The sequence below is a fragment of the Bubalus kerabau genome, chromosome 2 (genome assembly GCF_029407905.1).
Source record: "Bubalus kerabau isolate K-KA32 ecotype Philippines breed swamp buffalo chromosome 2, PCC_UOA_SB_1v2, whole genome shotgun sequence".
NCBI classification, from domain to species: domain Eukaryota; kingdom Metazoa; phylum Chordata; class Mammalia; order Artiodactyla; family Bovidae; genus Bubalus; species Bubalus kerabau.
In genome coordinates this window covers 190,016,458-190,042,224 of record NC_073625.1, presented here as the reverse complement: position 1 = coordinate 190,042,224, position 25,767 = coordinate 190,016,458, and the positions used below count along the sequence as shown (strand labels likewise).

Here is a 25,767-nt window from a genome sequence, read left to right as displayed (position 1 = left end):
ACTGTCTGCAGTGATTTTGGAGCCCAAGAAAATAAAATCTGTCACTGTTTCCACTTTTCCCCCATCTTCTTGCCATGAAGTGATGGATGCCATGGTCTTAGTTTTTTGAATGTTGAGTTTTAAGCTGGCTTTTTTTCACTCTCCTCTTTCACCTTCATCAAGAGGCTCTTTAGTTCCTCTCTGCTTTCAAACCATTCCTGACTACCTAGTTGTTAACATACTTTATGCTAATAAATGAAAAGCAAAAGTCCCTAACTCTTGGCTTAGGGAAGTACTTTATTAGAATTCATGTGAGTTCAACAAGATTGATCTTAGTTTTTTTGTGATAGAATTAAGTTGATATTCAATCAGGTAGGTATTCATTGTACGCTGGGTATTTGTTAAGCTCTGCTAGGTGACCTGGGGATATACACAGGATAAAGTCAGATCCTGTCCCTTGGTAATTCACAGGTAGACTGAGGAGCTCCTGCGTGGAGATGTGAAAAGATAGCGCCAAGTACAGTGGCGGCACCAGCCCAGCAGAGAGTCGTATTAGTCACGTGTTCTTCTTAGGAACCAGTGCTCCAGTGGCCTTTACGTTAGAAAAAGCAGCAGATTTTTGGCAGTGCAGGAAGAAAAAAAATGCTACTTCCATATTCTTATTCCAGCTCTCCTCCCCTACTCCTTTTGGTTTGTTTAAAAAATTGGACAGCTAATTAAAGTGTTGTTTGGCTAGAAATGCATTTAAAATCTTTAGCTGAGGGTTTTTTTTTTTTTTAATGAATCCTAGTATATTCTCATTTTTTCACTTTTTCAACTTAAATATTTTGACAGGCTGATTAGGTTAAAATGAGGTCTTTAGAATAAGTCCTAGCCCAGTGTGACTGGTATCCTTATTAAAAGAGGAAAGCTGGACACCGAGGGCGGCGTACACGGAGGGAAGGTGGTGTGAAGAGACGGGGAGGCAGCGGGATTCTGCTGCCACAGCCCAGGGATGCCTGGGCACCAGCAGGTGGGAGGGCCGGGGAAGGGTCCTTTCTCCACAGGTTCCAGAGCAAGTGTGTCCCTGCTGACACCTCGGTTCTGAGCTGAGCCTGCAGAACAACGTGAGGATGCATTTCTGGTCTAAGCCACCCAGTCTGTGGGCTTTGTTAGGGTAGGTCTAGGGAACTAATACACCATCCAGATCTTGGCTCATGGTAAGGATGGACTCTTATTATGAGACGATATGGTGTCTGACTCTTTGCAACCCCATGGACTGTAGCCTGTTTGTATCTTTCCTGTGGATAAGTTGATAGTTATTCTCATGTTATTAAAGCTATCAAAGAAGAATTCTGAGTTTCCGAAGATAAATAGATGTTGAACTGGCCCGTGAGTTAGGTTGTTTCTATGTCAGTTGTCTTGGCCATCCTTTTACTCAGTTAAGGGTTAGCAGGTTTTTGTTCCTTCACTTTGAATGCTAAAGCTTAGCAGTTGAAATCCAATCTAAACTGGGTGGCAGCCTCTTTCGTGTTCTAATACTGAGACTGGGTAAGATAATGTCTTGACCATAATGTACTGTTGTTTAGTCTCTAAGATATGTCCAACTCTTTGCAACCCCATGGACTGTAGCCTGCCAGGCTCCTCTGTCCATGGGGTTTCCCAGGCAAGAATATTGGTTCAAATGAGGGTTTGAACCCTTGTCTCCTGCATTGGCAGGCAAATGCTTAACCACTGAGCCACCAGGGAAGACCATATAATGCACTGTATGTATTAGTGTATTATTTCTGTCTTTGATTAAAAAAAAAAAGCAAACTGTAGAAGAATGAGACATAAAATAGCCAAGCTTTTTCTCTATTCAAGGATTAGCAGAAGACTCTGGTGGCTTAGATGGTAAAGTGTCTGTCTACAATGTCAGAGACCTGGTTTTGATCCCTGGGTTGGGAAGATTCCCTGGAGAAGGAAATGGCAACCCACCCCAGTACTCTTGCCTTGAAAAATCCCATGGACAGAGGAGCTTGGTGCAGGCTACTATCCATGGGGTCACAGAGTCGGGCATGACTGAGTGATTTAACTTTCATATAAAGAAGTAAAGTTCGTTTACGTGACAAATATTTATAAAGTGCCACTAGGTGCCATGTTCTAGGCATGTCGCACATGTTCTAAGTATGTGGGATTATCAGGACACAGGAGGATACATGCCCACCTGCTTTAGGGGCCAAGCTGAACAAGCGAGTTTTGTCAGGCGGTGGCGGCAGTGCTCCAGTCTGGCCACCAGGTGGCAGCCTCCTCCTGAGAGCTGGGAGTGGGTGGCAGCCCTGACACAGCCTTTGAATACTATGGGGTGGGATGGGACGGTTTAACCTCATCCTTTTGTTGTGTTAACCTACAGTAAGGTCATTAGCAGTTATGTAGAGTGAGAGATTATGACATTATTGTAAAGAGTCTTCTGGGTGGTCTTAATTCCTCCATAGTTTTACACGTAAGACTTGTAGGAGTGTGATTTCCTATTTTCTTTACCGTGTTTGAGGAATATACAGTTTAGTAATAGAAGAAAACATTAAAAGTTAACTGCAAAGAAAAAGTTTTATGCTATTAATAATTTTGTCTTAGTTTTTTATTTTATTTTTTTTTGTCTGTGACCATTTGTCGTTCATTGCCATTCACAGTTCATTCATAATTATCTATGTTTTTGTTTAACATTGTTACAAAATGCAGATATGTAGTTTTCAAAGCATAGCACTTGTTCAGTATAGTTGGTTTCTTGGGTGGCCGGGACTAGTGGGACAAAATAAAGATTTCCAGTGCAAGTCATATTGTGCGTGATACATCCTAAAATGGCAGAAGAGAGACCTGATGTGAAGGAGAAGAAGGGGTCCCACGCTGCTTCACCCGTTTCTAAGAAACTCATTTTAAGAGAAGCTTTGCCAGCGGCTTCACAATCATTAACTGAATATCTAGCTTTAGGTTTTAATCTCCTGCTCTGGCAAAGAATCTCTGTAAAATGTAATGAAAGTGTCAGTTGCTCAGTCGTGTCTGACTCTGTGACCCCATGACTCTGTGACTGGAAATGGCAACCTACTCCAGTATTCTTACTTGGAAAATTCCATGGATAGAGGAGCCTGGTGGGCTACAGTCCATGGGGTCGCAAAGAGTCAGACAGAACTGAGCGATTTCCACTCCCAGGGGATTCTGATGTGCTGTAAAGTCTGAGAATCAATGTCCCGAAGTGTTCCTACTTCAGTGAGTTAACACCAGTAGCTCTGAACACACGTCCACTCAGGTCTTGGTATATGTTAGCTTTGAAACGTGATATCTTAGTCTTTGGGATCAAGGCACTTAAAGCCTTTTTTGTTTTTTAAATGGTAAACGCTTTAATAATAGACTGTTTTCATAGGCAACCAATTAGCAGACTAATGAGCCATTTAAATTTCTTTACTTAAAACAGTATTCAAGAAAGGTGAACCCCAAATGCAGCCTTGTACTGACGACTGCGGCTATGCACAGATGTCAGTGAGTGTGCCATGAGCACGCTGTGCTGTGTGCCAGTGAGGCGAGACCCCCCACCCAGAGCTCTGGGCCCTGGCAAACAGAGATCAGTGATTGTTCACCGGAGGCACTTAAAACTTTGAGTTACCTTTTTTCTTGGCTTTCTGAATGTCAGTGTTTCTGTAGCATACTATTTTTTATTTAAACGTGATTATCTGGTTGATTTCAGATTCATGAACATGGATGTCTTTTGGGAATTTTGTTGGCCATGTGACTCATTATCTGGGTGAGTGCGGTGGCGAGGAAGCGTGCCCTCCTCCCCGCCTCTCACTGTGGCCTTTTCTCTTCTGTCTCTGTGGCTGTTGCCTCACTGCTCCATTGACAACGGCGGCAGCTGTTGTCGTGGAGCCAGTCTGCCAGCGGGTGAGACGAGCGTGTGAATCAGCCCGGCTGGCACCATCTCCTTGCTGAACCGCCTTCTGCTTTTTATGGAGCACATAGGAGTGTGTGCCACGAGACAGTAGGGCTGCCCAGCCCTGCCTGCACTCCTTTAAACAACACACTTTCCTAGAACCTTGAGTGCAAGTCTGGTGGTGAAATGAAGTCTTTAAAAAAAGCAGAAAACAAAGGTGCTTTCTGCTGTGGGCAAAAAGGTGACAAAAACTCAAAAAGCAGGACGTTAGAATGTTGGTTATCCCAGCACTGGTTATGTGAGTAATCCTACCTAAGAAATCAGGCTTTCCTAAGAGAAAATTAAGCAAAATGCATGGTCAGGAGAGATCAGTGACTTGAAATACTGAGTATTCTTGTGTCTCTTGTAGATCTGGAGAGGAAAGAGCAGGAGTTAGAGCAACTGAGGATGGACTGTGAGCACTTCAGAGCCCGCCTGGAGTCCGTGCAAGCGGACAGTGTGAGGGAGAAGAAGGTACGATGTTCACCAGGCCATGGGAAGCGCCCGCGCCTTGCTTGTGGCCACAGTCTAGCCCTTACGCCTCAAGACACTGTATTTTTAAATGTATTTATTCTGAATGGGTTGGAAAACAGTTGATCATTTGGATTTGACAATGATTTAACATGGAGGCTGTTTACTTGATGCCTTTTGATAGTCAATTACTGTTAATTTCTGTGTTAAAAGACCAATGCATATCATTAAAATTCATAATATAATAATCCTGAAAAAATCATGAGGTAATGATTTGTAATTAGAGTTAGATATATAAATAGAAACATCTGTAATTAGGTCACTTCTGGTATTTTAGAAATAACCAATTGCATTTCATTTTAATATTTGGGGAGACATAGTATTTCTTAAAAGCTATGCATATTCTTTTCATGGAGTAAGTTTTTTCCTCTTCTGTAAAGCTAGAGCTGTTGGGCACTTCTGCTGAAATTTGGGGCCTGATTGTGTTTTTATTTTTGGACAGCACGGTAGAAACTGGTGGCAGCGTCCAGGGAGTGCTGCTGCCCGTGTTGCCTGTGTGCTGGGAGGTGTTGTGACTGCCGCGCCGCTCACTGGTTTCTGCAGCACAGCTGGGTCAGCAAGTGCTGTGAACCTGGAGAGATGCTGGGAGCCTGGCTAGACCCCACTGCGCGTGCGCTCAGCTCTGCTTCACACCTCATCCTTGTGTGCACGAGTTCTGAGTGTTTGTGGCCAAAGTGGAGGGTTCCCCAAACTGGTGGATTTTGTATAGACTTCATTTTTTTCCCCACAGCGCTTAATTGCTTATTTATCAAGAATAAGTGTTCCTTAGCCCAGATATTCATAATTTCATAGTTAAGGAATACAGGTAAGTGACAAACTTGCGTGGAACTCAACCCGGAGACATTCCTTACATTCCAGAATCATATTGCATTCTGAAAGATTGCAGCCTTCCTTGTTGCTGCAAACTCTTTTATGGATTGCCTGTAGACATTTCTGCATGTGCCTTCTTTTGTGATTCAGCCTAAGCAAGCTTACAGAAAGCTGCAACTCCCAGGGGTACAGCGAGTGCTCCAGCAATGTGAGATCGAAGACTCTTGGCCAGAGGACCATGCGTCTGAAGTTTTCGTCAAAGAACTGGGAGCCCTGGTAGCTTTTCTCCTTGACTGCTCAGTGATGACATCCTTCCAGACTGATAGAGTTTAATATCAAGCAAGTAGGGAGGATCAGGGAAAGAGTTTCAGTCTCAGAACTGTTAGGTCGTGTGTCACTTAGCGAAAGCTGACATTGTGGCTCAGTCATACTCGGTTTAGATTATGATAGACTAAGATGGGTACATGATTAATTTGTCTGGACCTAAAAGTTTCATTGTCTAAAAGAAGTTGACCTGCAGGCAAGAAGGAATTGGATAAATGTGAACAATGCAATCCACTGATTCAGTACTCCTTAAAATGCCGGGACATCTTTGCTAAGGCTGAAGCTTAAATTGGGCAGAATCTTAGACTTCTTGTTTCTTAAATTAATAAGCATAGAAAAAAATTCATGTTTTGCTGGCATTTTAGATGTTATGCTAAAAATAAGCCACCCTGGGAAAGTGCCAGAATAAAGGACAAATGGCTGCAGTGAAGTAGTGTCAGGTCACAGCATGGTTCTGCCCAGACACTTTGACCTTAGTTAAAATGTGGGCATATTTTAGGTTAAACTATTTCCAGTTAAGTTTCCTGTTTAATAGTCCCTCCTGTTTAACATGGGTGGGAGGCCCTGCGAGTGTTCTGTGACAGGGCTTGTCTCTTCCTGCTGTAGGGAGCTGGCCGCTGCCTTTTCTGCCCAGGGCTGAACAGATCGTGTGGCTAGACTCTGCAGGCTTATTTTAGAGTTGAGGAACCAGGAAAGAATGCAGGACTGGATCCTGAATTAGAGCATCGCTAGTAAGACTTCAGTCTGGGGAAAAGTCATGGGGAGAATGCAGATGGCACTCAAACCAGCATGTAAGGAAAGACCAGAAGTCAGAGTGTGGACTCAGAATTCTAAAGATGTGCGCTGACCCCCAGAACTCAGTCCCAGGGACCAGCAAAGTTTGGCTCCTGCCCCGCGTTGAGGTGTTTCCTCAGTGGAGTCAATGGAGGAGCCTCGATGGGTCTTGATGTGATCTAGGAGGCGGGCTGGGAGAGTTCTGGCAGTGGCAGCCTTTGAACTTGAAAGAAGAAAGAGCCAGTGAATTGTTGGGGGATATCTCTCTGAATGACTTTGGAAGGCTTGTGCTGTTGTTACAAAGCCAGCTGTGGCTTCCCGCCATGTCTCTGCTGGCTGAGATTTTAGTGCCTGACCCTGCTTCCCCGTGTGTGTGGACTGGCACAGACAATGGGCGGAGTCCCCGTGTTCCCTCCAAGGAGCTGCGTGTTTGTGGCTTACTTATGGCATCATTCTCGGTGTGTTTTCTTAGGCTGGCATCTTTCATACTAAATTAACTTAAATTCAGACTGCTAGTTTTGGTTTGTTGTTGTTCAGTAGCTCAGTCGTGTCTGACTCTTTGTGACCCCGTGGACTGCAGCACGCCAGGCTTCCCTGCCCGTCACCAACTCCCGGAGCTTGCTCAAACTCATGGGCATCGAGTCAGTGATGCCATCCAACCATCCCATCCTCTGTTGTCCTCTTCTCCTCCTGCCTTCAATCTTCCCCAGCACCAGGGTCTTTTCCAGTGAGTCAGTTCTTTGCATCAGGTGGCTAAAGTATTGGAGTTTCAGCTTCAGCATTGGTCCTTCCAATGAATATTCAGGCCTGACTTCCTTTAGGATTGACTGGTTAGATCTCCTTGCAGTCCAAGGGACTCTCGAGTCTTCTCCAACACCACAGTTCGAAGGCATCACTTCTTCGATGCTCAGCCTTTTTTTATTGTCCAGCTCTCATACCCATACATGACTGCTGGAAAAACCATAGCTTTGACTATATGGATCTTTGTAGGCAAAGTAATATCTCTGCTTTGTAATATGCTGTCTAGGCTTGTCATAGCTTTTCTTCTAACGAGCAAGCGTCTTTCATAGCTGCAGTCATGAAATATAGTTTTGGTTATCTATATTTAGTTTTTAACCTGTTAGGAAAGAGTCACTACTTTTCTGATAATAAACGGGAAGTTGTTGCAAACATTGTATATTATTTCAGGAAAATTTTTAAAGAAAAATTAACTGATAATATAGTTCAGTTACAATCAGAAATGAACCTCACAAATATCACAGTTTAAATATTCTCCCATTTAAGACATTTGGGTTATTTCTATTTTTGGGGGGTATTATGAATAAAGGTATTATGAACATCTGTATGTAGGTTTTCGTGTGAATGTATGTCTCCATTTCTCTGGGCTAAATGCCCAAGAGGGCAATTACTGGGCTGCGTGGTAGGTACATGTTCAATTTTATAAGAAATTACCCAGCTGTTTCTCAGAGTGGTCATACCGTGTCATCACCAGCAGTGCTGAGTGATTCACTTCCTCCACATCCTGATTAGCATGTGGTGTTCTCACTGTTTTTTATTCTAGCTGTTCTGATAGATGTGTTGTAGTTTTAATTTGCATTTCCCTGTTGGCTAATAATGCTGAACATCTTTTCATGTGCTTATTTGTTGTCTATATATTCTCTCCTATACAATATCTGTTTGTGTCTTTTGCCCATTTTCTAGTTGGATTTTTTTTTTAACTGTTAAATTTGATGCGTTCTTGACATATACTAAGATTCTCTATGACCCACCTCCTAGAATAGTGGAAATAAAAACAGAAATAAACAAAGGGGACCTAATTAAACTTAAAGCTTTTGCATGGCAAAGGAAACTATAAACAAGATGAAAAGACAACCCTCAGAATGGAAGAAAATAATAGCAAGTGAAACAACTGACAAGATTAATCTCCAAAATATATAAGCAGCTCATGGAGCTCAATACCAGAAAAACAAACAACCCAATCAAAAATTGGGCAGAAGACCTAAAAAGACTTATCCAAAGAAGATATCCAGATGGCTAATAAGCACATGAAAAGATGTGTTTTCATCTCAACATTATCCATTATTAAAGAAATGCAAACGAAACTACAATGAGATGTCAGAATGGCCATCATCAAAAAAAATCTACAAACAATAAATGCTGAAGAGAGGGTATGGAGAAAAGGGAACCCTCTTGCATTGTTGGTGGGAATGTAAACTGATACAGCCATTATGGAGAGCAGTATGGAGATTCCTTAAAAAAATAGGAATAAAACTACCATACGAGCCAACAATTCCACTACTGGGCATATACCCTGAAGAAACCATCGTTGAAGAAAGCACACGTACCCCAGTGTTCACTGCGGCACTGCTTGCAGAGTTAGGACGTGGAGTGATCCGGATGCCCATCAAGATGAATGGATACAGAGATTATGGTACAGATACACAGTGGAATATTACTCAGCTATAAAAAAGAACACATTTGAGTCAGTCCTAAAGAGGTGGAGGAACAAAGAGCCTGTTATACAGAGAGAAGTAATTCAGAAAGAGAAAGTATTGTATACAGTACAAATATTGTATATTAACACATATATATGGAATCTAGAAAGATGATACTGATGAGCCTATTTTCAGGGCAGCAGTGGAGATCCAGGCATAGAGAACGGACTTTTGGACACAGTTGGGGAAGGAGAGGGTGGGACAAATGGAGAGAGTAGTGTGGAAACATATACATCACTACATGTAGAATAGACAGCCAGTGGGAATTTGCTGTGTGACTCAGGGAGCTCAGCCCGGTGCTGTGACAACCTCGAGGGGTGGGGTGGAGTGCGAGGTGGGAAGGAGGCTCAGGAGGAAGGGCACACATGTGCCTATGGCTGATTCATGGTGATGTCTGGCAGAAACCAGCACAATGTTGTAAAGCAGCTATCCTCCGATTAAAAATAAGTTAATTAAAAGATAAAGTGCTTTCGATATATTCTAGATGAAAGGTGAGTGTTATTGTGAATGGAATTATTTTCTTTGAGTTCTTGATACCATTGTACAGTTTGTACAGCCCTGTGTCAGGGCATATCTGCCTGCAACCACCAGATGTGACCACAGAAGACAGTTCTGATGGTCATTCCCAACAGTTCTTGTTGATCTTACAGAAGAGCCAAGATAACCAGACTAATCACAGTGCATCCTGCTTCAGTTGTGAGAAAAGCTGGAATTCGGAAGGAAAGGCTGTGAATCGGCGTTTTCATATGTCACCACAGCTTGAGTGGCTGAAGTGCACATTTAGGAACCAGGCTTCTGTCCTGATGAAGGCAGATATTAAAGACCCAGAGTTAATAAATCACATAAAGCAGTTTTAGCAAGTGTCCTAGGCTCAGGGACCATTTTTCTCAGTAAATATGACTGTGTGGTGGCTCAGCTGGTAAAGAATCCACCTGCAGTGTGGGAGACCTGGATTCGATCCCTGGGTTGGGAAGACCCCCTGGAAGAGGGCCTGGCAACCCACTCCAGCATTCTTGCCTGGAGACTCCTAGGACAGAGGAGCCTGGTGTGGGCTACAGTCCATGGGGTCTCAAAGAGTTAGACACAACTGAGTGACTAACACTTATTAAGTCAGGAAACCTCAGGAAACATGGAAGAGTGACTCTGGCATTGATGGTTGGGGGTGGGCAGGAAGGCCCACAGCAGCCAAGATTCACCTGAAGGTGAACCTTTAGGAATGCCTGTGTGGACAGAGGCGACGTCAGGGGGACGGCTGCCTTGGTAAGAACCCTGGCTGACTCGTCAGCTGTTCCTTCAGGGGCTGTGGGAGATTGAGAAAGCTGGGCTCCATCTTCCTGTGACTCTGGGCTTGGGTTGCTGGGTCAGAGCATGCCCAGGAGGCCCTTCCTCCTCACTCCTCTCCTCCTTCTGCTCCCATCTTTCCTGCCTGGTCTTGACTGTGTCACCTGGCATTTTTATAGAAATACAGAAGTATATAATACTTCTATATAGATGTATAGAAACACTTCTCTATGAGAGAACTGCTGTGTTGGCTTGTTACTCTCAACAAGCAGTGTCCTAGGCAGTGCTGTCCTGGGTATAGCCCCTGGGACCTGAGATGCCGCGTTTCCCATCTGACTTAGAAGAAGTTGAATTCATGTCTTTGGCAGTATTTATAAACTCTAGTGCAGTGGCATGTTCTTTGAGTATTCTTTTTGCCCCTGCAATTAAAAAAAATATGAGTTGTGCCTCACCCTGGGCTAATTTTCATTCGCTAGCTGTTTACTATATCCTGTGTTCATTTCTTTAAGAGTGTCTTCAAAAGGGGGAACACAGTACAGGTGCTTTGAGGCTGAATGCTGTCCATTTCTCTGATTTTATCCTGTTTTGGTTTCAGGAGAAACTGGCTCTCCGTCAGCAGCTGAACGAGGCGAAGCAGCAGCTGCTGCAGCAGGCCGAGTACTGCACGGAGCTGGGCGCCGCGGCCTGCACCATCCTGTGGGGTGTCTCCAGCAGCGAGGAGGTGGTCAAGGCCATCCTGGGAGGGGTGAGCACGCCACGGGCTGGCTGGACGCTTGATTCGTGCTTGTGTAACGTAGAAGGCACTGTGCCTCTGTTCGGGCGCCTCCAGACTAGACCCTTTTGCTTTGCTTGTCAGGTACTTTTGGAATCCCAGCTGTGTAGGGCCTGCGGTAACCTGGATCCAGGGGTGTGTCAGATGAAGGGAGTGAGCTCCCTTCTGTCCCAGAGTCGGTATGGTGTTGTGGAGGTAGCTCTACGTCAGGATCGTAACTTGACATCTGTGAACGTATAACAGACTTTTAAGTGCTTTTACATACCTTATTTCCAGGGGTAATATAATATTTCATTGCCTGAATGTTATATATTATTTTGTTGTTGTTTAGTTGCTGAGTCGAGTCCAACTCTTTTGCAATCCCATGAACTGTAGCCCACCAGGCTCCCCTGCCCATGGGATTTCCCAGGCAAGAATACTGGCGTGGGTTTTCATTTCCTTCTCCAGGGGATCTTCCTGACCCAGGGATCGAACCCGCGTCTCTTGCATTGGCAGGGGGATTCTTTACCATTGCATCACCTGGGAAGCCCTTGTGTTATTTATCATATATGTATATATAAAATAGATGTTAATAGCATGTGCACACACAAGTCAAGGAACTTCACAGAGGAAGAGAGATTTGAAATGAACCTTGATTCACTGGCACAGCAGCAGTAACAGGAAGTGAGGAGGGTGGCTCAGGAGGAGGGAAGGGTACTCAGGCCTGGAGTGAAACGCAGGGAGAGTGTGTGAGTCTCCTGACACAGGGTAGGGGTTAGTGTGTTGACGGAGCAGTCCAGGACAGATTCCTTAAGGCCTCTGGGACAGGATTCCTTAAGGCTGTTTGAATGAAAAAGTGACAAGAGAATTTGGGCAGCTTAACCTGACAGTGAATGAGAATGGAGGGGGGTGAGGCTGTGCATGTGGAGACTGGCCAGGAAGACGTCGGAGCCGCCCCTTCCCCATCCCCCCAAGTGATAGAATAGGGGGATGGGAAGTGGGGGAGCTGTGTGGTCGAAGCGTGACTGGTGACAGGATGGCCTCCCCAGCCGAGAGGATGACGGCCTAGGAAGACTGTGCTCTGACTCTGGGGGATCGTGTGGTCCTGAATGGAAATAAACACCCAGGGTGCATGGTTGGTGGGAGGGCCAGTGTAGTACTTACTCGTCACTTGTAGAGATAGAAATGGTGGAGGGACTAAGTGTATTTTAAAGTTTATTGAGCTTTCTTCAGGTATAGCTTATGTATCATAAAATTCATTTATTGTAGGTGTACAACTTAGTGTTCTTCAGCTAATTTTTGGAGGTGTGTAATATGTCCACAATCCAGTAAGGATATTTGTATCACCTCATGTAGTTCTCTTGTGCCATTGTACAGGCTCTGGTTTTCAGACCGTTTCTTAGAACCCTGCTTCCTTTTCCTCCTTTCCCCAAGGAAGTGCTTTCAAGGCTCTGTGAACTTGGAAACTCTTTTTGCTGAGGAATGGAGATGTAAATGGGCTTCCATGCACGAGACCCTCATTTGATTGCTGGGTCAGGAAGATCCCCTGGAAGGGAAATGGCAACCCATTCCAGTCTTCTGACCTGGGAAATCCCATGGACAGAAGAGCCTGGTGGGCTACAGTCCATGGGGTCACAAAGAGTCTTAAATGCCAGATGAGCCTGTTTGCTGTCTTTTATGTGTTGAGGTTTCATTTAAGATTTTATTTGAAGAATAATTTTGCCAAAGGTTTGAAAACCTCTGGTTTCACGCCTAGAATAGATAACCTATTTTTCTGGTATATTTCTAGTATATTTTTGGGTGAATTGTCCAAGTACTTCTGTCATTGTATAAATTTGAACTGTTTCCCATATGTATGGGCTTCCCTTATAGCTCAGTCAGTAAAAAACCCTCCTGCAATACAGGAGACCCGGTTTTGATTCCTGGGTCGGGAAGATCCCCTGGAGAAGGAAATAGCAACCCGCTCCAGTATTCTTGCCTGGAGAATCCCATGGACAGAGGAGCCTGGCGGGCTGCAGTCCATGGGGTCGCAAGAGTTGGATACAACTTAGCGACTTAACTACTACTGCTACTATATCAGTCTTCAAGGTAATTTTTCTACATGCCCCAAACCTCTTTTTTTCTTGATCTTTTCAACAGGAAGTTTTAACGAGGGAACAGATTTTAAAATACTGCTTCTGTAATTAAAACTGGAGTCTTCTGTGTCCTTCACTTTGAAAGTGTTTTCCTGCTGGTAGCCCTGAAAGGTTGTGACGTTCTCATTTCTAAACTTTCAGGATAAAGCTTTGAAGTTTTTCAACATCACTGGTCAAACAATGGAGAGTTTTGTGAAGTCGCTGGATGGTGATGTTAAGGAGCTGGATTCTGATGAAAATCAATTTGTTTTTGCTTTGGCTGGAATCGTAACAAGTGAGTAATTCCCTGTGAACGTAGTGACTTTCCGGGATATATTCCAGAGCAGTGATCACGGTCAGGGTGTGTGCGCATGAACACCTCTGGTTCAGATAGGCTCCTGCCCTGGAGGCGCTGACTCAGTGGACGGGGTAGGGACCGGGTGTGTGTTGTGGAGCATCACCCAGTGATTCTGATAAGTAAGCATCAGTGCATATGAGCAGCTCACCTTAGGAAACAGGACGGCGCTGCATGTTCTGTTCAGTTCTGTCCGTTGACTGAAGTCAAAACTGTATGTTTAGCTACTTGTTGTTTGGCATCATCGTCATTTACTTATATCTACCTAAAGTAAAAGCCTTAAGCAGAGCTTCAGGTAGGCTCTTGCTCTTGTTTTGCTGTTGTAATTCAGTTCAGTTCAGTCGCTCAGTCGTGTCCGACTCTTTGCGACCCCATGACTTGCAGCACGCCAGGCCTCCCTGTCCATCACCAACTCCCAGAGTTCACTCAGACTCACATCCATCAATGTGCTGTTGTAATTAAAGAATTCCAAAAAATCTAAATTGTCTCTTTAGTGAGTTTTCCCCAAAGATTATAGTTACGATTAGATAGAATTCTAATGGCAAAACTGCTGCAAAGGATAAAGCCGAATGACTAAATAATTAATGCTAATATAGTAGAACATGATCTATACTAGTGAGTATTAAGGCTCTTTGTTCTGAAGTCAGTGAAATAGTTATAGTGCTATGACTTACTTTTTTACATTGTTCTTTCATCTGCTGTATGCTGCTCCTCTTAGGGTGATTCTCTGCTCTTAAATAGAGGGGAAATGTTATTTTTCTTCATCTACTGAAATCCTAATGCAGTGGATCTCATGTAGACAATTTCTTCATAAGCCCTTAAGAGCCGGTGATATTCTTCATGGGCAGATGTTGAGACCCGTGTGTTGTCCAGTCCTGATTTGGCCTTTGTCTGCTGGAGGACTGCCTCATGCACTTTCATCATAGCCTCTTCAGCTGGTTGAGGCTTGCACTGCTCCACCTTCTAAAATTGCTGTAAGATATCTTTTCTTCTTTTCTTTTTTAAATAAATACTTAGGTATTTGGCTGCCCCAGGTCTTAGTTTAGTTATTTGGTGGCACGTGGGATCTTTAGTTGCCGTGTGCAGGATTTAGTTCCCTGATCCTGGGTGGAACTTAGATCATCCGCATTGGGAGTGTGGAGTCTTAGCCACTGGACCACCAGGGATCCCTGGGGTCTCTTTTAGCAGAATGTTTAATACTTGCAAATTTGATGATTAGATTTTCTGCTGTGTGCAAGTGACTCCAAAAGTCTTTGATGTATGTGACTTTCCATTCTGCTGAATTGTGATTTTGAATTGCTTCAATTGCCAGCTGGTGTGCAGTGGTGAGGTCGTGGGCCAGTGGGCAAGGCCAGCCTGTTGCTCAGCAGACAGGCTCAACTTGGCTTTGTTTTTCCCTGTCTGGAGTGGCTCACTTAGGAGCCCTCACGAAGAGTCAGAAGTGGGCGTGTCTGCATTGCATTCCACTTACAGGCTGATGAACGTGATGCAATGTTCACGCGCTTGTGTTGGTGTTTACTGCTGCTCTCCTGAGGCCTCGGGCCGTCCGTGTCTCAGATACCAAGACTGTTCCACGGGGAGTAGGCAGGACAGCAGATGCCTAGGTTAGCTGTCAGATAGATCCTCTGTCTTTTAAACTTACCTGTGGGAAACTCTCCCATTACAGCTTGTTTTTTCACCTTGTTGCAGTCCTGCAAGTTTTGACAAATGCATGCAGTCACATTACCACCACAGTGAAGACATGGAAGAGCTCCATTTCCTTGCTCTTGTCTCCCCCTTCCTCCCCGTCCCTTTTGCAGCCCGTCCCCCGCCCGCCGTCAGCACCACGCGGCTGCTCGTCTGGCAGTTTGCTGCACCTTTGAGCTGAATTTTCCTGGCTGGCCTGTCTGGTGTCCAGTGTCCACCCTAGGGGAGCAGGTGCTGGCCTCCCGTTTCTCCTTGCAGCCCCTGCCTTTTCCTATTTTTTCCTGTCAGTCGGTTGATTCTGCAACCTCAACTCTGATGTGTTCAGGATAAGTTGTGATTTTTCAAATCATCTACCCGCCTCTTTTTAAAGAATGGAGGTGTCGCTCTTTTCAGTTTAGTGCGTCCTAAGCAAAAGCTTGCTGTCAGAGATTGGTTTAAACTGTGAAATTAGTGAATTTTTCTTATCCATAGTCACTGTTGTTCATAATAGATTAATAGTAATACAAAGTATGGATTTTTAGGCCCAGCTAGTCCACTTCCTGGGATATCAGTTCTCTGGACTTTATTTTCCTCTTTATTTTTATAATGCCTGCTCAGTACCTTACACATTGTTGTGCACGTTACTGAGCTTCGGTTAAGTGGCAACATACTGTAACCCAGGGTCTTGTTTAACAAAGGGTGTGTGATTGTTTTCTACAATTTTATAAGTGGACACATATAGAACTTAAAAGGAGATGGCAAATTGTTATTGCAACCCTGTGAAGGTTAACTTGCTTAGCTTACAAATGGAAAACTTATTTTTCTGACTACCTTTTTTACTTTTTGACTATTTGGAAGTTATAATTGCACTCCTTGTCTCTAAATTCTGGGTTTATTCATTCAAACAGTGTTAGGTAATGATTGTTGTGTAGTCTCAAAGTCGTGTCCAACTCTTTTGTGACCCTATAGACTGTAGCCCACCAGGCTCCTCTGTCCATGGGGTTTCCCAGGCAAGAATATTGGAGTGGGTTGCCAGTTTCTTCTCCAGGGGATCTTCCTGAGCCAGGGATCGAAATCATGTCTTCTGCACTGGCAGGTGGATTCTTTACAACTGAGCCACCAGGGAAGCCCTTAGGTAATGATTAACGAATCAAAATTTCTTTTTTTTTGCCATGCCTCATAGCTTGTGGGATCTTAGTTCCCCAACCAGGGAGGACCCGGGCCCAGCAGTGAGAGTGCCGAATCCTAACTATTAGACTGCCAGAGAACTCCTCCAAGTTACTTTTTTGGTTGTTGATAATTTGTGGCAGGACTGGATCCAGCTCATCTGTCATGGACGTAATAGTTGCACAGAGCTTATAGCAGCGCGCCCCTGTGTCAGTGACCAGCACTGCTCCAGGCCCCTCTGTGCTTCTGCCTCCTGATTCCCGCCCTCACGTGCTTGCACTGACACAGGGGAGCAGAGTCCAGTTCCTCTTCCACCACTGACCAGCCCCGTGCTCTTTACACTGTGACCCCCAGCTTCGTCTTCTGAAAAGAGAGGCTTAGGCCCCCAGATGAGGATGAAGGTCTGCCCCAGCCCTGGCCTGCGGGTGCTCTGAGAAAGGAGGCTGTGGGCCTTGCCTCTGGGATCAGGTGGTGGCCTCTGAGGCCAGTTAGCCTTCGCTGTGTGCCATGTCCTTGAGTAACTGTCCCTAGAGCAGTGTTTCTCAGCCTCAGCAGGAAATTCTCTGTTTTGGGGTGTTCTTTGCATTGTGGGGTTTAGGAACATCCCTGCACTCTGCTCTGAGAGTCCAGGAGCAGCCCCTGGGGTGACAGCCAAGAGTGTCTCCAGTGGTTGCCAGGTGTCTCTTGGCGGCAAAATTCTGCTCCCTTGCCACTTGGAGAACCACTGCCCTGTATCATGTTCTTAACCTGTCTTGTACACAGAAAGTTTATGATAATCTGGGATGTTAGAGGTAAATGCAGAGAGCTATTTTGACATGCTGAAAACTGTTTTGGTTTCTGTGTTCCCTGGGCGTGAATCTGACATGTTTGATGTCATCTATCTATATAGAGGTCTTGCTAATTCAGGAGAATTTGATACCTGTTATCTACAATATCCAGTTAATCACAGACATTGTCTTAGTCGTCTTTCAGTGGTTTGTCTTGGATAATTGGGGATACTTTGTAATCTCTCCTTAGATAATGCCCTTCCTTCAGTTGACAGAGTGTGACCAAGATAAGGAGCTGTTGTTTTGTGGAATTGGAGTGTTTCCTTGAAACTCATGTCCCTTTTGTAGCTAGCTCAGTTAAAAGATAAGCACAGACAGTTCAGTTCAGTTCAGTTGCTCAGTCATGTCTGACTCTTTTGGGACCCCCACGAACCACAGCACACCAGGCTTCCCTATCCATCACCAACTCCCGGAGTTGACCCAAACTCATGTCCATTGAATCAGTGACGCCATCCAACCATCTCATCCTCTGTTGTCCCCTTTTCCTCCTGACCTCAATCTTTCCCAGCATCAGTGTCTTTTCAAATGAGTCAGCTCTTTGCATCAAGTGGCCAAAGGATTGTAGTTTCAGCTTCAACATCAGTCCTTCCAATGAACACCCAGGACTGATCTCCTTTAGGGTGGACTGGTTGTATCTCCTTGCAGTGCAGGGGACTCTCAAGAGTCTTCTCCAACACTGCAGTTCAAAGCATCAATTCTTCGATGCTCAGCTTTCTTTATAGTCCAAGTCTCACATCCATACATGACTACTCATAGCCTTGACAAGACAGACCTTTGTTGACAAAGTAACGTCTTTGCTTTTTTAATATGCTATCTAGGTTGGTCATAACTGTCCTTCCAAGGGGTAAGCGTCTTTTAATTTCATGGCTGCAGTCACCATCTGAAGTGATTTTGGAGTCCAAAAAAATAAAATCAGCCACTCTTTCCACTGTTTCCCCATCTATTTGCCATGATTTGATGGGACTGGATGCCGTGATCTTCATTTTCTGAATGTTCAGCTTTAAGCCAGCTTTTTCACTGTCCTCTTTGACTTAAGCACAGTTAGTCTTAGAGTTTTCCAGATTGATGGAATGTAAAAGGAGGACTGTGAGATTGAGGACAGGAGGAAAAGGAGACAACAGAGGATGAGATGGTTGGATGGCGGCATCAACTCAATGGACATGAGTTTGAGCAAACCTGGGAGATGGTAAAGGACAGGGAAGCACCTAGTATGCTGCAAAGAGTTGGACACAATAGAACCTTTCACTGATAGGGGCTCTGGGATTATAGTTAATTTTGTGGTTGTTTCTTGAATCAAACATAGTATGGGCAAATAATATTCAGATTGGTTGTAATTTGTGTGTAGGAGAGTTTTCTAGGACTCTAAAAATTTTCCTTCTGTAGTGCCTATCCATTTCATTTACAAAATAAACGCCTATCTGTTAAACTTTGCAGGAGCTGTGTCCAGAGAGCAGGGGTGATGATGGTCCCAGAATGACAGTTAGAGATTGGGAGAAACAGAAGGTGCTGGGAGTCTGTCTTTCCTGAGAGTGCAGTTGAGTGTTAAGGGAAGGAATCTGAACAAATAGAAAGAAAGGAATTACACTTGTAATGGGCTGTTGGAAAGTCGGGGGATCTGCTTGGAGCTCTTTAATTCATGATGGGTCAACAGGTGATAGCACCTGGCCGGCAGCGGAGCTCTGCCAGCATAGGCCTGGCCCTTGATTTTTCTTTGACTGGGTGCCCTAACAGTCTGAAAACACACTCTTCCATGGTGGAAATTTATCTAACCCAGTAAAGTAGGTTGAGCATCTTTTCATGTATTCGTTGGCCATTTGTATCTCTTCTTTGGAGAAATGTCTTTTTAAGTCCTTTGCACATTTCAAAATTAAGTCATTTGTCTTTTTATTATTGAGTTGTTAGAGTTCTTTGTATATGCTAGATACCAGTCCCTTATCAGGTATATTATTTACAAAACTTTTCTGTCATTCTGTAGTTGTCTTTTCGCTTTCTTGGTAGTGTCCTTTGAAGCACAAAAGTGGTACTTTTTGATGATATCCAGTGTGTTTATGGCAACCCACTCCAGTGTTCTTGCCTGGAGAATCCCAGGGACGGGGGAGCCTGGTGGGCTGCCGTCTATGGGGTCGCACAGAGTTGGACACGACTGAAGTGACTTAGCAGCAGCAGCAACAGTGAATTTTTTTCTTCAGTTACTTGCTTTTTTGTTGTCATATATAAGAAGTCATTGGTTTAATTCAAGAATATGAAGATTTACCCCTGTGTTTTCTTCTAAGAGTTTTATAGTTTTAGCTCACACATTTGTCTCTTTGATCCATTTTGGGTTAATTTTTATGTATGGTATAAGGTAGGGGTTCAGTCTTTTTTCTTTGCATGTGGCTATCTAGTTGTCCCAGCACCATTTGTTGAAAAGATTATTCTTTTATCCTTTCTCCATTCAATTGTCTTGATCCCATTCTTGAAAATCAGTTAATCATAAATTTGAGTGTTTATTTCTGGACTCTCACTTCTACCATTGATCTGTGTTACTATTATTATGTCTGTACCTTATTATGATTCCTATTGTAAAAAATAAGACAAAATAATTACAAGGTAAAGCAAAAGTATCATAATACCCCTCAACTTTTTATATTTTTTATCAGCATATGTAATTCACACTAGTTTCATTTCTTAAATTATATAATTACTATGGTAACTTCTAGAAGTACCTATAAACTTTGAAGAAAAATGAACCTAGAGGAGAAAAAAATGTGCAGTTTAACAGAAAAGTAAACCAGCAACCCTTCACAGTCCTAGGGCTAACTCATACGTATCCCAGATAGACTGATAATTCCCGGAGCTGTCAGTGTAGAACTTTGTTGACATTTATTTTACTTCATAGTTGCTCCTTCACCTGTGCTTAGTGAAAGGGAGGATTGGCCTTCACCCTTACAATACTGGATACGTGGGAAGGGACCTCACGCGCCAGTAAAGTTGCTGCGTCTTGTCGGGTGGTGTTGCTTGCTCTGGTACAATGTACGTTTTGCTCTGTAACTTTTTTCTTCAGTGACATATTAGTGATGTTTCTGTTATCTGTTGCTGTGTAACAAACTGCCCCCAAACTTTGTCATTAAACACTACCAGTCATTTATTTCTCTCAAGAACTTGCAGTTTGCTCTGGACTTGGCAGGCAGGATCTGCTGCCGCTCTGCTCTGACTGGGACCTCAGCTGGGCTGACTCACGTTGCTGTGGGTAGCACAGCGGGGGGTGAGCAGGCCTCCTCCTCTCCTTGTGGGGTCTCGGGCCTCTCCGTGGTATACTTGAATGTAGTTGCATCTCAGCAAGAGTTAGATTTCTTTCTTAGCAACCAGGGCTCCGAGAGCAGCTGGCAAGGGACAGAGGTGGAAGCTGCCAGGTTCTTTCTGTCTTGCCTTGAAAGTCGTGCAGTAGGTGGGTTGCGTTCTGCTGCTCATACCCAAGTCAGGAACAACACAAGGCCTGCAGACCAGAGGCGTGGTTTGTTGGCAAGTCATCTCTGGAAACTACTAAAGTATGCAGCTAGAATGTGTGTTTCCTTTCTTAATATGAAGAATGTCATCTCCAAAAACTTCCTTAGGATGACTTTGAGTTTATGACGCCCAATGCTTCATTTCCCCTGAGGTATTTCTATAGTAAAACTAGAGTGTTTCTTGTGATAGAAAATATAGTCATCAGGTTCAAATTCATTGAACAAATAACATCACATTTGTATCAGTGAAGGGTCCTGTCTTCAGTAAAGTTATCGCTGTCATGAAATGATATTCCAAATTAAATAGCATGAGGCAATTATGAGGCAAAAATTGCTGGAATACCAAGCAAAAATGGGAACAAATCTGTTAGGTTTAGGAGACTTTAATATTCTCGTTTGATCAGGAATGTCCAGTATCTGGTTCCATAGGGTTGGCCTGGTAGCATAGATGAAATTTATATTCTGCTATTAGATAACAGTTAATCAAAGACAGAGCAAGTCAGTGATAGAATTTATCCTTTATTCTTGATAGTTACTAGCAAATGAAAAATAGAAGAGCTCCTTAAACTTGTAGAGGGTCTTGCCAGAACCATCCAGTGAACACCACACTTAACTGGAAGTGCATCTGGTGAGGCCAGAAGCCTCCGGTGCCGCTGCCCTGTGTCTCCTCCAGCCAGACCAGCTCATGTCGGTTAGGAATTTCAGTCACTCTGAATCATGCTTTATTGTTAGACCTAGCCAAGGAAAAATCATACCGGCACATAAATAAATATTCTGGATTACTGACGTGTCCTTATAGGTATCTGAGAGTGACGGAGCCAGTGTTAGCTCCACAGTGTCCCTGGGGAGGCAGGGTGATGACTTGGTCTGGTTTCCTTGTTGGTTCTATGGGACCTCAAGCATGAAGAAAGGTGACACTTGCTGACCCACGATGGTGTGTACAATTTATAAAAAAAATTTTTCTTGTAATCAGTTTTTGTCCTGGTCTCTTGTGACCTCATGATTTCAGTTTGGTATTCTAGTTTAAAGTCATCAGGATTTCACTCCTAGGGTTGAAGGTGTATTTTAGTGTCCTTCGTCCCAGATAAAGTCACCAGCCCCTACCTTCTGTTTGGACCCTGACCGCTCATAGCTGTTTATCCAGTATTCCGGAGCCTGGTGTCCACTTGCTGTGCTGTGGCCAGACTACACCTGTATTTAGACCCAGCACTCTGTTCCACTACCCAGCCCTTTGCTAATCACAGTGAACATTGCTCACCTTACAACTGCCATGCTCCTCAGTTACCCTATTCTGGCTGTTGGCTCTGTGGCTAACTATTCTGCGTTCATTAGGTATGTTAGAAGAAAGACAGCAACGCTTCTCTGTCTTGGACAGACTTCTCTAGGTTTTGAAGTAGCAATGATTTTGACGCTCTGTGTCCTCTTTCTGTTGCAGATGTAGCCGCCATAGCCAGTGGCCGTGAATTCCTGGTTAACTCGAGTCGAGTGCTCCTGGACACCATACTGCAGCTTCTAGGGGACCTGAAGCCTGGACAGTGTACCAAACTCAAAGTGTATGGTGGCTAGTATTGAAAACTTCACGTTTATTTACATATGAGTTGGAATTTGCTGATTGGGCCTCTTTTTCAAGCAAACACAGTTAATTTAGCTATAGCTCTAAAAAATAGAAGAAACAAATTTCCTGGAGAATTAAGGGATGCACTCTCTATTTGATACTGTTTTAGAAAAATAATACAAGCAAAAGGAATCTTCCTGCCTCAGGGCAATCAGTGAGCCCCAGATGCTGTCATGGGTGGACTTGAGACTAGCTGATGGCTGTGGCAGCACCCCGCTCCCAGGGGCCAGAACCTGGCCTCACTTGCCACTCGTGTGTGACCAGTTACTACGCACCGAGTGGCTGAAACAACACCTCCTGCAGGGTCTGTAGGTCAGAGGTTTGAGTGGGCTTGCTTGGTATCCCAGCAGGGCCTCACGAGGCCCAAATCAAGGATGGCCCAGTTGGGTCTCTTTCCAGAGGTTCTGGGTGGGAGTCTGCTTCCACGTGCATTCAGGTTGCTGGAGGAACCCAATTCCTTGTGTTCATAGGAGTCTGGTCCCTCTTTCCTTGCTGGCTGTCAGGTGGGGCCACGTTTAGCTTCCAGGGGTGATTGAATTCCTTATCACCTGACCCCCACCCCATCTTCAGATCAAAGCAACTCCCTGAATCTTACTTCACTTTGAAACTTCTTCTATTTCTTCTTCTCCTACCAGCCAGAGAAAGCACTCTGCTTTCGATGGGGTCATAGGTTTACATTTGGCATAGCTGAATAAACTCCTTTTTGATTAACTCAGAGCCAGCTGATTAGTGACCTCAGTTGTATCTGCTGAGTCTCACTGCCTAGACCAGGTGACTTAACACGTTGTTGTTGTGGTTTAGTTGCTAAGTCATGTCTGACTCTTTAGGAGTCTTCCAGGCTCCTCTGTCCATGGGATTTCCCAGGCAAGAATAGTGGAGTGGGTTGCCATTTCTTTTTCCAGGGAATTGAACCCAGGGATTGAACCCACGTCTCCTGCACTGGCGGGCAGGTTCTTTACTGTTGTGACACAGGGAAGCCCAACTTAACATGACCAGGGTGTTATGTGTTGGCCGCAGGGATTAGGATAGGAAACCTTGATCCATTTTCAGATTCTGCTACTGCACCATTTATTTCTGGTGTTTGCTTTTACTTCTTGGAGCTCTTTATTTAATAGCTTCTTTAAGTCTTTGTCAGATACTTCTTATATCTGTGTCATCTTGGCTTTGGTATGTTTTGATTCTCTTGTTCCACATGAGTTGGGATTTTTCCTGTTTCTTTATAGGCTGCGTAATTTTTGGATTGTATCCTGGACATTTGAATATTATGTTTTGAGGTCCTGAGTCTTGCTTAAATCTTATGGGAAATGTTGATGTTTTGTTTCAGCAGGCAGTCAGCCTGGTTGGGGCCAGGTCACAAGTTCTGACCAGCCTTCTCTTTTTATGACTTCCATGTCAGTTCCATTTTTTGTTGTTGTTTTGGTTTTAGCCACATTACGTGGCTTGCAGGATCACAGTTCCCTGACCAGGGATTGAACCTGGGCCATGGCAGTGAAAGTGCTGAATCCTGACCACTAGACCACCAAGTCCTGACCACTCCCATCAGCTCCACTTTTAAGAGGCCTTGGCAGTGCTGTTGGGTCTGCCCCTCGCATGTGTCCCTGTCCAAGACCTGGATGATGTGATGTTTTAGTTCTCAGAGTCTAGTACGTGCTGCTTATGATCAGATCCACACATGCATAGCTGGGGTGAGGCCTGGAGTCTATAGGCGACCTCGTGGGGTCACATTCCTGAGCTCCTAACTCTCCATGATGTCTTGGTGCTTGTTTGTTCTCAGGAGCCCCTCTTTAGACCTTCCCCCGGAAGGCTGGTTCTCTGTGTCCTGAGGTGTCACGTTCCTGCACTGTGCCCACACCCAGGGCAAGTGCTGGAGTGAAGAGGATCCCAGTTCCTTTGGGTGGTGAGGACGATTCCCCTCCCACAGAGTCTGCGTTCCCCGAGGGCTCCCACTGCCAGCCTGGTCAGTGCTCCCCCTCATCTCCTCGAGCCTGAGCCCTGGGCTTCTCCTGGCATGCTCTGTGTGGGTCAGGGCCACCTTGGGCTTGGGGGCTGAGTGGTGAACTGCTGGTTTGGTGGTTCTTACAGTTATGGTCTTCTTCATAATCCGCCTGCTTCTGTTTCCTTTTCTGGGGCCTAACCTAGCTGCTCCTTGTATTCTGTCCAGAGTTTATAGCTGCATCAGAGACAGCGAGAGGGCGGGTGTGTTGATTCAGTCTTCTCTGGAGCAAAGCTCTCCGGTCCATCTAAGTATGTGTGCGTACATGAGCAGTACATGCAGTACAACGTGACATGTAACTTACCTAGTGGCGTGCGTATGTTTACAAGTTGTATGTGGATCTTCTTACCCTTGTAAGTATTTTGCATCAAAGAAAATGTAACGTTTGAATTATGTTCTCACTATGGATGAACATGTATGTTATTTTCATGTTTTACTCTACAAATGTAATGTTAAAGTGAAAATCTTTGGCAAACATGTCCTCACTAACTTGTGTGAGAGTTCTTTGAAGAGTTTTCCCAGAAGTGCAGTGTTTGAGATAAAGGACATGCACATTCAGTTTTATGAAGTGCTGCCCCATGGGTCACCAGAGTGCACAGTTACATGCACACTGCACAGAGCTCTGTCCTCCTGCTCCCTCGTCAGTTCTTCATGGTTCTGTTCTTGTAAAGAACACTCATGTTATCTCTGTTTCTGTCTTTAGGTTTAACTTACCAGTGAGGGTGCAACTCTCTTCACATGTTCATAGCATGAGTTTTTTTTCCATGAATGCCTGTTGCCCATTTTCTGTTGGGTTGTCTTTTTCTTAATGATTTGTTATCATTCTGTTGTCTCCTGCTTCTGTGTCTGTACACGGTCAGTGTTTGTGGGGCCAGCCAAGCCCCTCTTCCAGTTTCTGTGGCACGGTGTGGGGCCTGGGTCTCTTCTCGCGTCTCTGGATCTGGTGCATGGAATCCTCTGCCTCTTTGTCCTGATGGGCTCCTGCCACTGCAGCGGGAGCTGGGAGGACCGCCCGCAGAGACGCTTGCTTGCTTACTGACAGGCTTCCGTCTGACTCCTGAGCACAGCGTGAGCAGCTGTCAGCCTCGAGCCCTCTTGGGGTCACTGAAGCAGGTCCCCCGCTTGGCTCTCTCCAGCTGCCTCCTGATATGCATGCTGTCACCCGCGTCCTGCATCGCTGTTGAAGTCCGGCCCCAAGTGCTCTGAACTAGGACCTCTCATTCCGCAAGCGCTTCTTTTGCTTTTTGACCTCTCCTCGACTTGACTGCATCTTGCCTTTTTCTTGGGGATTTTACTTTCCTTTCCACCTTCGTGATCAAAGGCTGCTCCTTTTCAGCAGCTTGGGTACCTTAGAGCCAGAGATGGGGATTAAAAAAAAATTATTTAGAGCAAGTTTTTAGTTTCGCAACAAGATTGAGAGGAATATACAAAACTTCCCCATAAACCTCTGCCCCTGCTCCCCGTGCTGCTGCTGCTGCTGCTAAGTCGCTTCAGGTGTGTCTGAGTCTGTGCAACCCCATAGACGGCAGTCCACGAGGCTCCCCCGTCCCTGGGATTCTCCAGGCAAGAACACTGCAGTGGGTTGTCATTTCCTTCTCCAATGCATGAAAGTGAAAAGTGAAAGTGAAGTCGCTGAGTCGTGTCTGACTCTTCACGTCCCCCTGGACTGCAGCCCACCAGGC

The 25,767-nt window shown here is 44.7% G+C and overlaps 1 protein-coding gene across 4 annotated transcripts in view; it reads left to right on the top strand.

Moving 5' to 3' along the window:
- HSF2BP (heat shock transcription factor 2 binding protein) overlaps positions 1-25,767 on the top strand; it is an 85,049-nt gene that overhangs the window by 14,604 nt on the left and 44,678 nt on the right. For all 4 annotated transcript variants that reach the window (XM_055569764.1, XM_055569767.1, XM_055569766.1 and 1 more), the window contains 4 exons: positions 4,269-4,372; positions 10,709-10,858; positions 13,141-13,273; positions 21,913-22,030. In XM_055569764.1, coding sequence (XP_055425739.1) covers positions 4,269-4,372; positions 10,709-10,858; positions 13,141-13,273; positions 21,913-22,030 — 505 coding nt within the window. The remainder of the gene's footprint in view (positions 1-4,268; positions 4,373-10,708; positions 10,859-13,140; positions 13,274-21,912; positions 22,031-25,767) is intronic.